This window comes from Drosophila sulfurigaster, chromosome 3 (genome assembly GCF_023558435.1).
Source record: "Drosophila sulfurigaster albostrigata strain 15112-1811.04 chromosome 3, ASM2355843v2, whole genome shotgun sequence".
Lineage (NCBI taxonomy): Eukaryota > Metazoa > Arthropoda > Insecta > Diptera > Drosophilidae > Drosophila > Drosophila sulfurigaster.
In genome coordinates, this window is record NC_084883.1 from 22,100,128 (window position 1) to 22,117,992 (window position 17,865).

Here is a 17,865-nt window from a genome sequence, read left to right on the forward strand (position 1 = left end):
TTTCTCTCATTCGAAATCATCATTTGGTTCACCTGAACGAACTAGTAACTTCTAGTATATTGTATATTTGGAGGCATAATTTAGGGATTTTGTGAATGCGGTATTATACGTATTTTCTTCCAAGCACAAGTGGTATACTTTCATATTGAATTTGTGGTCACGCTGGATTCGATACAACACTAGCAGCGGACGGCAGACTCTGTTCTTTTTCTGCGGAAAAAATCATATTTTAATTGCAGAATTAAGCGGCAATACAGGGAAAATATTCGGTTTGTGATTACAAATACACCAATTGTAACGCGTTCAGACTGTTTTCATGCAATACAAACACAATGCAGAAGTAGAGAGCAGAACAACAACGAGCAAATGAAACGAAAAAGTGGATTAAAAGTGCGCTAAAAAAAGTGAAATCAAGTAGTGCTTCAAAAAGTCAATTTTCAATAAATCAAAACGTGTATTCAACAAAAAAAACAAAAACCCGACAGTGCAATTACTTTATGTGACGAATTGTAAGAAAAAGTAAAAAAATAACGAAAAACGTCGAGAATGGGAACGAAAGTGCAACAAAACGACGACGGTGCAGCCGCCAACGCTGTCGCAGCGCCAGCGGCAGAAGCGGCCGCCACCCACAGCAACGCCAACGTCAACGCCACAACAACAGCAACAGCAATAGCGACAGCAACAACGACAACAACAACAGAGGCAGAGACAACAGAAAGAGCAACAACACCAACGCAAAAAACGAAGCTACAGCTGGAATCGAATCCGCTGCCCACACATGCCACAACAACCACAACGATGGTTGCAGCCACGTCCATTGCTCCAGCGCCGACGCCAGCGCCGCAAGTGCTAATCATTCCTGCCGCCCAGGCTTCCACAATGGCCACAAATGCCGCCAAAAAGATACGGCGCGCCTTCTCCATGCCACGCAATCCGTTTCGCTGGTCTCGAAAATTCAAGACAGTCGGCACGGCAGCGACTGCGGCGGCTCCTGGCGACATCAACGGCAGCACAGCCATTTCGTCCTGTGTGAGCGGCGGTCGAGGACGCAGCGGCAGCATTGTGTCGCTAAACAGCTACAAGGCGTCGTCTGACAAGGACACAATTGGCCTCCATAATAGGGCGGCAACAATCGCAGTCACCACCACGAACACGAACAGCAGCAACGGCAACAACAACAACGTAAACGGAAAACGTTCGACCGGCCAAAATGCACGTGTGATGCGCCGTTCGTCCTTCAGGAAATTTATCAATCGCATTGCGCAGCATTTGAGCGCAACGGTGAATGTTGGCGTAAGTACTAAACATTAAATAGTATTTAAGTAGTATTTAGGTATTTATTATGTAGGTGACACTGTTACAACTATGTACTCATTGCACAAAAAGTGTGTACACATTTCACTTTCTTTGTTCCCTCGTACAACTACAAAACAGTAGCAGAGAGCAGCATCTCCCTCTGATAAGGAGCGCCTGAGAAAGAGAGAAACAGAGAGTGCAATTGTGTGTGTGTGTGCGAGAGTATTTATAAAAACATCGTTTGGTGTCGGCGGCGTTATCGTTGCCTTTGTTTTGCTCTGCACTGCCGCCGCGTCTTTGTCTCTCGCTTGCACTTTGTGGTGCCATCTTTAGAGCATTACAAATACGTTCAAACTTTTAATATTTGAAATCTACGAATGTATGTGAGTGGGAGAGAGAGTAATTGGTATATGTAAATCGGCTCTTACACATACACTTGTGTGTCCTGCATTGCGTGACGACGAATGTTGTTGTTATTGCTTCTGCTTTTGTTGTTTTTGCCACCCACTGGGCGGTATACGATGGCCAAATCGGCATTTGCCACGTTTCCATGTTCGGTCGCAGTTCTTGTTGTTGTTGTTTTCGCTCCTCTTCGTTTTACTTTTGCTGTTGTTGTGCTGAGTCATACATAAATGCGTGTTGATAACAGACGACAACGTATCAGCAGCGTAGCGTTGTTCACAAATGAGACTTATTCGGTGTTGCTTTCTTTCACAATACGTTTAACAGCCAGACAGACACACAGCGAATTGAAATGGGAAGCAGAAGCCGAAAAAGAGTGAAGAGCGAGAAAGGGAGTATGTTAACTATGCTGTGCATTGTGTGGAATGTTTGAGAATAAGAAATTTGCATGGCGATTGTTTCTGATGAACTAGTTCCAAACTAGTTCAATGGTAGCTCTAGATGTAGAGAGCCTTTACCTCATAAATACTTTTTAATTATACATATATAATAATATATACATATATATAATAAAATTAATCAGCAAATTGTGCATAAGGGAATTACCTCAATTAATTGCTTTATTTACTTTAACCTGGCTTAATCTTTTTAATTTTGTTTTAAATTTTTTGATGATTAATGATATCATGAGAGAAAGGGATAGAGAGAGTACACAGAGTGCGACTTCTGACTTGTCTTTTTTTTTCATTTCGAGTACTTTATATTTTGTTTTTTTATTTTTACAGAATTACCATGCGAACAGCTCATGGAAATTAATGTTATTTTTAACAATTGCCTTCTCATTATTATTTTCATAATTATTTTTTATGGGTGCTGTGGTGAATGATGAATATTGGTGTTGTTGTATAGTAGGTGGTAGATAGGTAGGTGTGCTGGGTGCTGTGTGCGGTGGTGCGGTGAGGTGCTGCTATTGTCTTGTGTCCAACAATTGTTCAAACAATTTGTGTAAATGTTGGCAACATTTGTTGGCCTGTTCGCGCTATAATAACAATAAACAAATAGACAAAACAGCAGCGACAACAACCTCAACTGAAACAACAACTAACACAAATACATACAAATAAAACTATAGCACTGCACAAGAAGATAACAACGAAAACAGCAACAAAGCAAAGCAGCAGCAGCAGCAGCAACAACAAAAGTTTTCAGGTCGTGCGCTGTTGGAGCGAAGCGACGAATAAAGTGCAGCTGGGCCCCAGACAATGAAGTCAGTCCTGAGTCGTTAGCTCCCTCTCTCTTGTTCGTTCTCTCTCTCTCGCTCGCTCTCGTGACTCTTCGTGCGACGACTCCTCGTGGCAGTTTGACAAATGTGTGCCACGCTTTGTGTCAAAGACGCCTTGAGGGGGGCGGGTGGAGAGCAACAGGAGTGACGACAACGAAGACAGCCTACAAAGAATGCGAGGCAAGTGCAGGGCGCAAATGACAGCGGCAGACAGTTTAACAGCTTAAACTCGAACTCGCATTGTAGGGCATGCCCCCCTCTCCCCTTGTGCTCCCCTGAACTGAATTTGATCTAATAAGCGATGCATACGAATATAAATTCGAATGTGCGACAAGTATTTTCATACTGTTCATCTTGTTATTGTTATTGTAATATATATAAGCGTGCAAGTATGTGTGTATGTATGTGTGTGTTGATTAATTATAGAGGGCAAGACCTTAGCCACTGTTGACCTTTTACGCGCCTCGAATTCCTAACGATAGCACTGGAAATACACGAAATAAAAACTCGTACAATAATTTCAAATGCACGAATTGAATCGAGGCGACTTCAATGAAAACGTCAGCGAATAATGTGAATTGTTGTTGCTATAACTGTACAGTTAGTTACTTGATTGTTATACTAACGTTTCTTTAAAGCAACAGCTTTACTGGCAAACTCTGACAGCTGACGGCTTAGGCCTCTTGTTGTCATTGGCCAACAAAGTTTTCGGCGGCATTTTGCCACCTTTCACCAGCTTCCAGCTGTCTACAGTTGTTGCTGTTGCTGCGAGTGGCGTGAGGCAATTGTCCATTGTTTGTGGTTGCTGTTGCTGTTGAGACTGTTGTTATTGTTATTGCTGTTATTATGATTACCTCACACTCCAGCTGTGGGCCAGCAGTTGATTTATGATTCACGCTTCAAGCATCTCGCATTGATTTTATTCAAATCGCAGACGCAACAACAGCAGCAGCAGCAGCAAGTGCAATGCGACTAACCAGCAACAACAGCAATAGCAACAGCAGAACGTCAACAGCAGCTACAACTACAACAACAATTCAATTTGGCTTATTAAAATGCCAATTGGTGCATTGCGCGTGGGTCGCTCGTCGTCGCCGTCGACGTCGTTTCGTTTGCTGTCTATTGTGCAAAATTGCATGCCAAATTAAAAAAAGCAAGTAAAAATGCTCTACTCGAGATTGATTGACTAGCATATACCCTGTGTTTCTTATTTTATAAGCATCACTCGTTTGACAGTACTCTGAATATAAATTAAATCATTAAGAAAATTTGAATTTTCAGAACTGAGTTTAAGAATTTTGTTGAAATTGTGGCATTCAAAATTCAAAACAATCTTTCTCTGTATAATGCATAAAGAAACTTACTTACTTCATTTTTTGGGTACAGCTCTTATAGACTCTGAGATCTCTTCATTTAAACAGACAGATAAATGAGCATGATTAAAAGCAACTTAGTTGCTTTCTTTTATCAACTCTTTATAGAAACTAAGAATCTCCTACAACCTGTTACATGCATTCACACAAAACTATAATACCCCTTTTTCTTTGACACTGGGTATAAAAATAGAATTAAACGGAAAAAATGCCGAACAACAGTTGTAGAGGCGCTTGGGACAGCCATGCAATGTGCCAACTAGTTGTTGGTCTAGTGCAAAGGGGGGGACGCGGGGGTTAAAGCCAAAATGTGACACTCAATGATGAAACGTGCGACGTGCAATTCATAGACGGCAATAATAACACGTGATTTGCTGCGACTGCTCAACATTGAATGGGCAATTGGTGGGTAGGAGAGGGAGAGAGAGGGCAGCAATGAGTGTCATTTGCAAGCTATTTCCGTAAGCTTTGACTAGCCAGTGTTGGGGTGCGATTCAAAGTAGTAGAAAGAGTAATAGTAGGGGTAGAAATTGTAGTAGAAATGGGACAAATAGTGCCAGTGTTGGGATGCGATGAAAAATACTATTAGTATTGTAGAATGAGTTGTAGTAGTAAAAATAGTAGTAGTAGTAGTTGTGGTTGTAGTTGTAGTTGACAGTTGAGATAAGTAGTAGAGAAAATAGTAGTAGTAAAATTTGTAGTAGTGTTTGTAGTTGTAGTAGCAATTGCACTTGTTGATGGTCGAGATTAGTACGTAACCGCGTGTGCCTGACGAGTGTCTATGTGTGTGTGTGTTTGCTTGCTGATTTTCTATGATATTCAAGCGTGTGTGTGTTCGTTTCGCATATTTGTATTTCCGCTAGGCCAAAGCTAACACGTAACTTTTGCGACTGCCTCTTGTAGTTGTTGCTGTTGTTGTTGTTGCTGCAGTTGTACAACAAACTGTGCGAATTATTATTGTTTGTTGTTGGTTTGCCGCCGTGCACACGTTTTGTGCTCTTCCTTCTCCACCTCTCTTTCGCCATCACATTCGCGTCCCTCTCTTGCGACTTGCGTGCTCTTTTGAATTTGCTTTCAAGGTAAAATCAATTGAGATCAAACTAATTGAAAATGTTTTCAGAATGGTTTTTGTTGTTCTTCTGCCTACGTCTTCTTCTCTCTCTCTCCCTCTTCCTTTTTTTTTTTGGCATTTTATTTGGTATTTGTGGTGTGTATTTTTGTAGCAACATATTTTCATAAACAAATGCGCGGTGCGCGCTCGTGTAAAAATAGTTGCCAAAACTACAACAACAACATCAATAATAAGAGCACAACAACAATGTCCGCCACAATTTGTTAAACTATGCACTAAACTAGTTTCATCTTCGAACGAAAAGAAGCAGAGTTCATTCACTCGGATCATTGAACGTAATCAGTGCTGAGATTTTGCGACAATTGTCATTTCCAGTGTTGCTAAGCGATCAAATTAATAAATCCAGTCTATTTATAAATATTATATAGTTGGAATGTGGTGCTATCAGTCCCGGACCTGTGTGATTAACTAATTCACAAAAATTTACTCAATTGAATATTCTTCAGTTGCAAAATCTATTTTGGGTTAATAAACATGGAATTCATTCATGTTCTTCTTCAAATTGATTAGCGACAACGCAACAGTAATCTATAACTATAGTGAAAGAGCTGTGTGATTTATTGACTGATCATATACAATATCATATTGCTATATTACTCGAGTTCAAAGTGAAATATTATATGAATGGTGCTAATGGAATGTGTTGCCTAATTAAATATTTCAGTGGACTTGCAATGAAAGTGAACTTTTTGAGCATATGTTATCGTTTCAACTACCTCCTAAAGGTCAAACATCAACTTCACCCTGTCTCCCCGCCCCCAAAATAACAAAACTTAAATAAAAAATAAATCACTAAGTGGAAAGCTTTATTGTTGCTCGCTTGAGGTATATATGACTGTGTGTGTACAGACATAATTAAAATGCGATTACTTTATGGCAAGTTAAAAAAAAAAGAAAAACAAAAATTATACTATGGAAATATTTACGTCATGATGGGTTAATTACACACATAAATTTGAACTCATAACACCCATTATTATATAGAGACTGTAGTCTGTAGAATGTAGATATATTTCTGGCGCGCTACCAGCGCTAAAACTGTCATCAAATGGTTCACGTAACAGACAAAAGAGAGTCATAACTGTTGTGTGATATGCAGTCATTGTTTTGTTTGTGATAACCAAATAAAAATCATATAAACTGCAAATTTTGCCAAATCACATTCCGAGTTCTCTCTGGGTGTGTTAATTTTGTCCTTGCTGGTGTCGCATTACGCGTGCAGAGAGGCAGGCAGGTAGATAGGCGTGCCTCTGAATAAATGAATAAATACTAACGAACACTTGCACTTAGTATACGAATACACATTCAGAGCAGAGCAGAGTGTTCAGGAGGGGTAAATATCGCGCCACTGATAAGCGAGCAATTCACACAGTCAAGGTGCTGATTAGAAAGAGCGTTGAGACTCGCAACCTTGGCAGCTTTTTTTTTTTTTTGTGGGCGGGTTTTGCTTTAGAATGTTTTTGTTGGCCACGTGTGGAGAGTGCGTTTTACATAACCATACAAACAAATAATAATGCAATCAAACACACAGAAAGTGGAGTGTGAACAATGCATTCATCAAGTGCCAAGTGAATTTAGCGCAATGACTTGTTTTGACCAATTCAATTGGAATGAACTGATCATACATCATGTTCGGAGTTCTTTGAATCAGATACAGATAACTTGAACTCGAGTAATGAGTGCATTGAGTATCGATTGCTTTTGTCAATCCAATTGATTGCAACGACGACACGAACAATCCAACTTCAAAGCAAGCACTTCATTCAAAAAAGATTGAACCGGTCGCGTTTCTTTTTTGAAGGTCTCTTCGTTTTCTAATCGCCAAAATCTCAGCGATTATCAAATTATGTGTTTGTGTTTCTTGAGGCGTAACACTAAAAATAATTTGCAATCAATTTTAATGATGACGAATTTGTCATGACACGTGATCACTTTCCACTTAGCACCCTTTTAGCTTGTCACATATTATGAAATTAATTGAATACAATGCGAATACATATACTATTCAATAATATTATGAAATAAATGATTGTGAGGTGATAAAAAAACAGCGTCAGCGCAAAATTCCAACACTACACACTACAACTAACAAGTACAATATTATGTTTATACCCCGTTCATCATAAGGTTGAAGGGTATTATAACTTTGTGTTAAAGGGGGGGCTTTGATCAATAGCCGACACAATAAGACATAGAGTTAGAATATTTTTTGAGATACCTTGTTTTAAAAATATACCACATATACATACATTTCGGTATATTTCAGTATTTTGTCGTTATATCAATTTTATATATATGCTTGATCAAAATCCTAGAATATTTTTTTAGATAACTTGTTATACAAATATACCATATATACATTTCGGTATTTTTTCGGTATATTAATTTTGTATATATGCTTGATCAACATCCTATAATATTTTTGAGATAACTTGTTATACCATATATACATTTCGGTATATTTCAGTATTTTTTTGGGTATATTAATTTTATATATATACTTGATCAACATCCGGTAATATAAGAAATAAGAGGCATAATTTTCTTTTGAGAACACTTATATCAATATACCAAAATATAAATTTCGGTATATTAACTTGAAATCGGATATTCTGCAGAAGAGCACACTCGATTATACCTTTCATACTTATTTTTATATTTAGCTTATTCCATGCCGTAATCTTCAAATGTATTAATACGGCAAGCGCAGACACGATCGATAAATTCCAATATAGTATACAAGTTGAAGAACCGGTAGAACACATGATAGTCACACTTCCCAGCTCAATCAGCGGCTCTCGTGCTGGGGCCAAGCCCAGTTTCGACTCATAGACTAGAGGTTGTTATTTCATTCATGCTATAGTAGCTTTGCAAGTCGGTTCCGAATAAAAACAGCAACGAAACTGCAACGACAATTATCTTCAATTATTTACAATTATTTAATAAAAACGTAAGCGTAACAGCCACAAAAACAACAACAACAACAGAGCTGTGTGATCGTTGCAACGATGCATGCAAGTGCCACTTGTAGTTACGTAAACAACAACAACAACAACAGTAACAACTACAGCAAACAACTGCTGAACACACTTGTAGAACAGATAAGTGATCGAAGCAACGTTCATTCCGCTTTATCGAGACATTTTTGCAGTAGCGCCTAAACAATTTCGGCCAATGGAATTTTTAGAGACACACAAAAAATAAAAAAAAATCGTAAATATCAACATTCTGCCCCCCAGTTTGAAATTGAGTGAACAAACAGACAAACAAATGATTCGATACTTGCAAACACAATATAAATGGCATTCACAAATGAGAATAAATATACATATGTATCGTATATACTTTTTGAGAGTCGCAACTCGAAACTGCTGCGGCTCGTCGTTTCTAATACAAATAAACCGAAACAATAACAAAAACAAAGATAAATGCGCTTAAATTTATAAATAATAATGATGATAAAATTGCCACAGTAAATTGAGACAAGTGGCGACGACAGACGACAATAACGGAGTCGGAGTCGCTGCTGACGGTGTTTATGTCTCTAAACTGAGACTCGAGACTCGACGACAGTTGTCGACTTCTAAGACGTGGCGCTGCTCAATTAACAACGAAAACAAAACTGCAAATATTATATTTGCAACGAATTGCAATAGGGGAATAACCTTTCTATCATCGATTGAAGCATGAATTCAATTAAATTAGTTATCTTTAGCTATTGACTTTTAATCTGAAAGTCTCCCAGACACTTTTCATTAAACTCGCATTTAATTGACGTATTTATCTAATCCACCAACTACAACAACTATTTTTATAATTCATTGTATTCAGTAGTGTACTAAAAATAGGTTTAAAATTACGTGGTTCAATGAATTTTTTTATTAATGAAAAATTTGAAAGCTGTTTGTGTTAAATATTTTATACTCAAACTGAGATCATCGGCAGTTTGCCATCGATTAGCATCATTTGCCAGTTGAATATATTCACTTCTAATTCAGTTTTCGAATTGCACAAGACATTCGCATAGCGTATTAAGCTGTATGGCCACCCAAAAGAGAGGAAAGAAAAAAACGTTGCCGGGCGAACGCGTCGTATGCGCAACGTCAGAGCATAACAGCGACGTCGCCGTCTCCAGCTGTGTGAGAAATGCTTTACATTCTGTCTGACGTTGGTTTGGCCACTGCGATTAGGTCACTAGCTACCGCAGACAAATACGAGCACATATATATAATCGTATGTGTTGCTATATACCGTATATATTCTATATGCTGAACTGAACAGAACAGAAAAGAACTGAACATGCGTTTAAAGCAAATTCCACTCAATTTATTTATTGAGGCTCGTCGTCGCTGGCCAGTTGTGCGTTTCAAATGCTTTTGATTCAACTAAAGCAACAACAACAACATCGAGAGTGATTTAAGAGGCAGCTGTCTGTGCTGGTTTTTGGTTTTGCCTTTTGGCTTCTTAAGCTGGGTCTTAATCTCGGCTTACATCATTAGGATTTAATTGGGGCTTTGTTTAATGAACTAAGCTGATTAAAAAATAAAAATGCAAAGAGCAAAAACCTCTTTCTGCTTTTTGATAATTTATCAAATTTCAGTCTTCGAGCTAATGCGTCATAATGAACAGATTATGACATAGTTAAGTGCGGCACAAAACAAAAAAAAAGGGATGTAAAGATGACCTTCGCTGAATGTAAGAAATTGGCATAGAAATCGGGACATGGAATAGAAGGAGCAGCTGGCTTTGAATGCCGCCTCAATGCCATTTGTCAAGTGCAGTGTCCAATGCCAATGCAATGTCAATTGCGATAAAGCAATGCCAATAGAAAACACAACGGATGCCGGTTGCTCTGAGTCTGAATCCGCATCTGCCTCTGTTCTATTCGGTTCTGTACTGTTCTGCTCTATTCTAAAACCAAATATATAACAATAGCAGTAACTTGTTGCTGACACATTCCTATTGACTGACAAACCGAGAAAGATTGAGAAGGTGGCTTAAATGTGACAACTAACTGGGGATTGCACTCGCAATCTGGGTGTCACAACAGTTGACAACCAATTGTAAATGACGTTCGTTCGTTTAGGCCACGTAATATAAACAAAACGTATTAAGTTTGACACTTAACTTATTAGTCCTTTCTCTTTCTTCATATATCTTTACAATTTTGTGTCTTTTATTGCCACTAATCCGATAATTGCAACGCAGTCGCTAGAGAACAACACTGCGCATCGGCCAACTTTCATTGAGATTGTGCCATTCTACACCGGATGCTGGCGTCGAAAAGAGGTACGAGTTAATACCCTTAAGCTGCTTGTGAAACTCCTCTTCTAATGTCATGATCACAAAGACAAAGAGCCAAGTCCAAGTGCAACACCCACGTCATGACTTCACTTCGCTTGCTTTTTTGCCTTTTAGCTAGCAGGCTTTGGGGCCAATTGTGTTTTGTGTCTAGTTTTATTGGCACCACATTTTCGGTTATTTATTTTTATTTCTTTGGCCCAGAGACTTGCGTGGGTTTTTTGCCTTTATTTTTTTGTTTTGAAAAACCGGCTTTGATTTCGCTAAGCGCTTCTTTTCAAACTGTTTTTTTCTGTTTCGTTTTTACTCCACCGTTGACTGAATCGATAGCTCGATGACGTTATAAATTTTAAGTCTCCTTCTCCCTCAATTTTTTTTTAAAGCTAAATTGTAGCAAACACACACATTCACACATATATACACGCTGTTTGCTTAAATCATCTGATTTTGGCTGCAATACAAACACAGGCAGACATGCACTTAGCATTGACCCCGCTCTCGACACATAACCTTTGACCATTTGCCTTTAATATTTACTGTATTGTGTTGCTGTTGCTGTTGCTGTTGTTGCTTTCGCAGTTTTTTGTTTAATTTGATATTTCGTTGCAATTTCATAATTCAACAAAATATGATTTCTACACCAAACGCGTTCAATCCAACATCTCGCTCCCCACAGCCACAGCTTTTGCTTTTGCGTTTGCTTTTGCAACATTCTCACACCACTTTTGCAACTGGGGCAAACGTTTCTCATATGAATGCAAAATTTACAGAGCGTGTTTATAAAATCGTAAATCCAATCGACCCCGACACGTGCTCAACATACACACAAGGATTTACATCTTGCAGATTTGTTTATTACATTTGCATTCGCAATTTTCTCTTAATTAGTTGCTAATTATAAATACTTATTTCTTTACTTTTCATTCGAGTGCTTTCTGTAGAATTTTTACGAGACTTATGCAAATATATTTAATATTATTTTGACAAAATTTAAGCGCGAACTTTTAATATGTTCCCTGAAATTTTAATCTCGAATTGCTTGATTTGTATTGTATATTTTTTTGTTTTAATTACTTGGAAGATTATCAGAACTCAAACAAACAGCACAGTCAATGTATGCCATGAATTTTAATGCATATCACAAATCCCGAATTCTCAGATTTGCATATTATATTTTATTTAAATTAGAATTTAACGTTGCTCAAAATTTGATAAAATTCAATTTGAATGCGAAAATAACTTGCCTGATTTATATATTATATTTTATTTAAATAAAATGTAAACCCCGAATTCATCGACTTGTATATTATACTATTATTTTATATTAATAAAATTTAAGGTTGCTCTCATACAAGAATAACTTGCCTGATTTATATATTATATTTTATTTAAATAAAATGGAAAGTATTCTCACAATTTAAAACTCAAGCAAGCTCCACTTTCAATGTATCATTCAATGAATTTAAATGCTTTACATAAAAACCCGATTTGTCCGATTTATATATTATATTTTATTTAAATAAAAATTAAAGATTCTAAAGGTCTGCATAGAAACTCGAATAGCTAGATTTATATATTATATTATATTATATTTTAATAAAAATTGAATACATTCTCAATTATTAGACGGCATTCAAATAGAATCATCTACATAAAAATACAATTAATTTTGTGTTTATTCGCTAGGTAAATCCGAAATGCATAATTTATCGAGATTAGCAACGATTTCAAAAAACCAAACTTCCTCCTTTGCGCTTTATCAACCTGTTGCCAACTTTCAACAGTGTTTGCTCGTCTGTTCCGTCTGTCTGTTTGCTCAGATATTAGCACACTTACATTGTAGTATCAGTGGCCCATACATAAATTAGTATTATCGCCTATATAATTCGAATGTTAAATATTTGCATGAGGCTTGAGGAGATTACATTTCGCATTATGTGTGGCTCGTTGATAAGCTCAGACAGACCGACCGAAGCACCAAAGTAGAAGGCGTATCTTTGTTAGGCCAACAACAAATTGCTTTCTTTTTGTGTTCGTGTGTGTATTTAGCTTGTTTTCTAAATATTTCTTCATTTATCGCAAATTGGCGCAACGCTAAACAATTTTTAATTGGCAACGAAATTGAAACCCAATTCCTCCTCCTCCTCCCCCCATCCCCTTTCCAAATGCTTGTTTGTGGAGGCAGTTTGCAGTGGCGGCAACCGCTGGAAACGAGTTTTGCCATCATCATCATCAATTTGTGGTCCCCAGTGAGTAATCCATTCTCTGTGCTTCTTCTCTCTATTTTACAGGCGAACAAACATGGCCAAACGGGCATGGGAAATGCCAATGGCATGGAGCGTGTCCCACCCATTGGGGGCTATCAATGGCCAGCCGATCAGACGCCCGGCGTTATGGGGCTGAAGAATCATGGCAACACCTGCTTCATGAATGCGGTGCTGCAGTGTCTCAGCCACACGGACATACTCGCCGAATACTTTGTGCTCGATCAGTATAAGGTGAGTGCAGACAAATTTAAATTCATTACCTGCCCATGTGGCTGACAATCTGGTATATTTTGTAGTATATTTTCAATGTAGTACTTTATCAATATACCATTTATAGCCTTCGGTATATTAATTTGATATACTTTAAGAATAATACCGCACTGTTTAACTTTTGCTGTAGCTTTCTTACTTCTTTTAAATTATAATTGTAATTCCCTTATTCATTTTAGGCGGATCTGAAGCGTCGCAATAAAATCAATTCACGCAAATTTGGCACCAAAGGCGAACTAACCGAACAGCTGGCCAATGTCCTCAAGGCGCTGTGGACCTGTCGCAACGAGAGCGATCACAGCACCAGTTTCAAGGCGGTTGTCGATCGCTATGGCACACAGTTTCGCAGTTCCACGCAACACGATGCCCAGGAGTTTCTCTTCTGGCTGCTCGACAAGGTGCACGAGGATCTGAACACGGCAAGCAAACGACGCTACAAGAGCATTAAGGTAAGTTCTTTTATGATCAAGCTAAAGTTCTCAGTTTTATGATTAGTTTTAATCTGCAGTTGCTTCAAGTTATGATAATTCGTTTCAAGAATAGCTGATCTATATCAAGAATGAGCTGCGGAAATGAAATAAATCAAGAATGTTCAAGTTTAACAATATCGCAAGTATAGAACAGGTATATTTATAGCTTGGATAATCGTTAGGTTTCTATTATGAAGTGATTTTCAAAAGCTATAATAATAAAAATAAATGTGCATATGCTTAATGAGCTAACCAAGGTTTCAACTGTTAGATGATTGATTAGATATGTGAGAAGAAGCCTCTTCTTTTCTTTTTCCTGAGAACTGTATTGAAGTTGAAATTCGGGGAATTAATATATAATTAAAGCTTACTTATACCATTTTTCGAAGACATTCACTAATATTTCTTTCTTTTCTTCACACAGAACTCATATGGACGCTCCGATGAGATTATTGCCGCCGAGACGCTGGCGAATCACATACGCTGCAATAATAGCTTTGTTCAGGCCGTGTTCCAGGCGCAATTTCGCTCCTCGTTGACCTGCCCTCGCTGCCAGAAGCAGTCCAACACCTTCGATCCGTTCCACTGCATTTCGGTGCAGCTGCCGCAGCTCACTCAGCTAACCATCTTTGTGACCGTTGTCTACATGAAGCAGCAGCCACGTCAGGTCAAGATGGGACTGCGTGTGCCAGCGGGTTCACCAATTGTCGCATTGCGCGAACAGCTGCAGGACACTGGCATTCCTGCATCGCGAATGGTGCTGGTTGACTTGAATGCCGAGGGTTTTACGCGCGTCTTCTACGACACGCAGCCCGTGGAGACGCTGAGCAGCGTGGAGAACATCTACTGCATTGAAGTGCCCGAAGTGAGCCCAACGCCAACGCCAAAAGTCGCCTCCATTGAGGCAACCCCAGCGACTGCCGCTGAGAAGCCCGCTGTGGCTACCGCGGCGGCAACAACAACAACAGCAGCAGCACCACATTCCGCAGATCTGTTATTGCTGGTGGCCAATGTGCACAGGAAGCCGGCGGGCGAGGGAGATGCTAGCGCCGTGTGCACACGTTTTGGAGCACCTTTTAGCATGAAGGCGCCACGCGATTGCAGCTACCAGGATCTGCAAAAGCGTATGCTGCGAGAAATGTCCGCATTGCTGAAGCCAGAAGTATTTTCATATGCCACACCGTTGACCGATATGTTCAAGATACGGCTGCAAGATCCCTCAGCCGATCCAGACACATATCTGGAGCAAGTGGAGCATCCGCTGCTCACCGAAATGATTGATATGGCCCTGTCGGTGCTCTCCTCGGAGGCGGGGCCAACGCACATTAAGCTGTTGCTGGAGTGGAGCGCTCCCGAGACGCATTTCGTCAACGTGGAGTCCGATGCGGACGCCATTGTGGAGCACGAGAGCGTGGCGCGTCTAAGCGCCAGCAAACCCAAAGATACCGCTGCATTAACGTTGGAACAATGTCTGGAACATTATACAAAAGCGGAGACGCTCAGTGCCGAGGATGCCTGGCGTTGTCCGCATTGCCAGCAGTATTTGCCCGTGGTGAAGACGCTTGGTCTGTGGTCATTGCCAGACATTCTGGTGGTGCACTTCAAGCGTTTCCGCCAGCATCAGGCCAAGGGACCGCAAGCAGCCAAACTGACCACGATGGTCAAGTTTCCACTAACCGCATTTGATATGTCGCCGCATTTGGCGAAAGGAGTGCGTGAGAGCAACGGCTCCCTGGGTCATGGCATCGAGCAGCACCAGTCGAACAAAAAGTCACGGTCCGGCGACTCACGTTCCTCCACACTCAACTCGCGCGCAGAGCCAAAGGATACACGCTACGATCTGTATGCCGTGTGCTACCATCAGGGCGATACCTTGGAGACGGGTCACTATACGGCTGCCTGCAAGAATCCCTACGATCGCCAGTGGTACAAGTTTGACGATCAACGTGTGAGCAAGGTGCCCGAGGATGACATCGAGCAGGACATCATCAACAACGAGGCCTACATGCTCTTCTATCAGCGACGCAGCGTGGATGCGTCTGCCGAGTGTTCCGGATCCAGTTCGAATTCGGGTGATCATTGGGTATCGCGCATTGCGCCGCCCACAATAACAACGCCAGCAAACGGCGGTAGCAAAGACATCAGCAGCGTTGCCACAACCACTGAAACGCCTGAACCTATTGCTGCAGTTGCCGAGAAGGCAACATCGAAGCCTGTGGCAATTCCCATACCTAAAGTCGCTTGTGAAATCGACGAGGAAGGTAAGAATCGCAGTTCGTTTGTTAATGCCAACTGTTTGCTAATCGTTTCATTCTTACAGCTGCTGCTCCACAAGAAGCCAAAGTAAGTCCAGCGGAATTGCCGCCGAAGGAAGTGGTTAATATCGAGGAATTGGCATTTGCCGATGACCCCGAACCGGAGCCACCAAAGGTGGCAGAAACTAGCGTTGTTGCTCACATTGAGCCTGTTTCTGCTCCATTGCCAAGAACTCCGACACCACCGCCTGTTGCTGCCAAGCCAGAAACAGCGGCAGACGCTGATGCCACACAAATGTTTGCTATGGACGAGGATTGCACTGAGAAGCAGCCTCAGCCGGCAATAGTTAGCGAACCAGCTGTAGCTTCAGCTGTTGTAGAGCCCATTAAAGAGATCATTACGCCGGCTGAGCCGAAGACTAATGGTCACGGTGCTGCCAGTTCGGGCACATCTTCAGCGTCCAGTTCGGCCTCATCGGTTAGCTCACTGTCGTCATGCTCCTCGCCGCGCTCGCTTAGCAAATCGGTGACTGCAGCCTCGACGCTGCAGAACAAGTTCAACGGCCACATGAATGCTGCCTCCGCGGCAGCTGCTCTGCTAAACGGCAATGCTACGCCGCAGTTGTCTTCCAGCCTGCAACTGTCGAGGCATGCGTTGCACAACCATTGCAGCCACAATTGGCACGGCTCGCGGAGCAGCGTCTCTGCCGTGGAGAGCGTAACGCAGCAGCAACAACAGCAGGCAGCGGCAGCCAGCCTCAGTCTGAGGCACTCATTTTCCACCAGCTCCAATTATAAGTTGCGCGAATGCAGCGAGACGTTGTCATCGTTGCTGCGCAACTCAGCCAACACTTGCAGCAAGGATACGCTGCTATTCATCGATCAGCAGAATCATCACCACACATCCGGTCTAATTGAGGACGACGATGACACGTACATGGGTCGCTCCCTTTGGGTAAGTCAACGAGAATAGTATTCTTTTCGTAGATCTTAAAATAATTCGTTTGATTTGTGTTATTTTAGATTTCTCCTGTGACACCACACAAGCTAATTACCGTATCGCCCAAGAATTAGTGGCGATAGCAGAGTGACGATTGACGAGTTGGATTCATGCGGGACATAATTAAACCCGGCAACATACAAACGCACTATAGTTATAAGTCTAAAGATTACTTTATATATATTGAATACTTCTATATAACAAAAAAACGATCGATGCAATTGCATATTCATACTTTACGAAAAATGATGTTATACATGAAACGCGATACACATACACATATATACACGTATATATATTACTTTTAGTTGATCTAAGATAGTTGCAATATTGCATCGTTAAGTTCAAAAGTTGAGAAGCTTTTCAAAAATTCAAATTAAGTTAATTTATTGATTGTAAAAATCTGAAAATTGAAGACGTTCGACTCAACGATGAATGAGAATTCTTTTTAACAAATTGACATTGCATTATTTATATAATTATTTATTTAGCGAAATATGAAAGTACAATATGATTTGAGCAACATTTCTTTTCATGCAACACAAACGCAATAACTTTAGTTTTATTATTATTTTTTTGTGGATTTATCGAAGAAGTGCATGGCATATAAGAAGTACACTTTAGTTTGTATACGAAACCAAGTTTCAAACTACGTCTATAAATCGATACATACTCTGTTGTGTATAAAAGGAAATATATCTATATATTTCAATAATTCAATTACTATGTATAATTATGTTTATGATGAGAGTATTTGTAATTTAATAATTTCAAAATATTTACAAAACACAAACACCACTCACACACACGCAAAATG

The 17,865-nt window shown here is 40.1% G+C and overlaps 1 protein-coding gene across 3 annotated transcripts; it reads left to right on the forward strand.

Annotated features, from left to right (window-relative positions):
• The first annotated feature begins 146 nt into the window (after positions 1 to 146).
• LOC133840732 (ubiquitin carboxyl-terminal hydrolase 31) lies at positions 147 to 17,835 on the forward strand. Of its 3 annotated transcripts, XM_062272759.1 has the most exons (7): positions 147 to 1,293; positions 10,694 to 10,774; positions 13,078 to 13,284; positions 13,503 to 13,772; positions 14,218 to 16,054; positions 16,114 to 17,003; positions 17,072 to 17,835. In XM_062272759.1, the coding sequence occupies exons 1-7, from the start codon at positions 547 to 549 to the stop codon at positions 17,120 to 17,122; spliced, it is 4,083 nt and encodes a 1,360-aa protein (XP_062128743.1). In that variant the 5' UTR covers positions 147 to 546; the 3' UTR covers positions 17,123 to 17,835. The 3 variants fall into 3 exon arrangements, with proteins under 3 accessions (XP_062128743.1, XP_062128744.1, XP_062128745.1); XM_062272760.1 differs by lacking the exon at positions 10,694 to 10,774 and having other exon boundaries at positions 148 to 1,293; XM_062272761.1 differs by lacking the exons at positions 147 to 1,293; positions 10,694 to 10,774; positions 13,078 to 13,284 and adding an exon at positions 13,832 to 13,947 and having other exon boundaries at positions 13,632 to 13,772.
• The last annotated feature ends 30 nt before the right edge of the window (positions 17,836 to 17,865 follow it).

Excerpts from the sequence above, each read along its gene's own strand:
- LOC133840732 (XM_062272759.1), top strand. The coding sequence starts at position 547 with ATGGGAACGAAAGTGCAACAAAACGACGACGGTGCAGCCGCCAACGCT. Across the intron at positions 1,294-10,693 it reads GCGCAACGGTGAATGTTGGC|TCGCTAGAGAACAACACTGC; the intron begins GTAAGTACTAAA and ends ATTGCAACGCAG. Across the intron at positions 10,775-13,077 it reads GATGCTGGCGTCGAAAAGAG|GCGAACAAACATGGCCAAAC; the intron begins GTACGAGTTAAT and ends TCTATTTTACAG.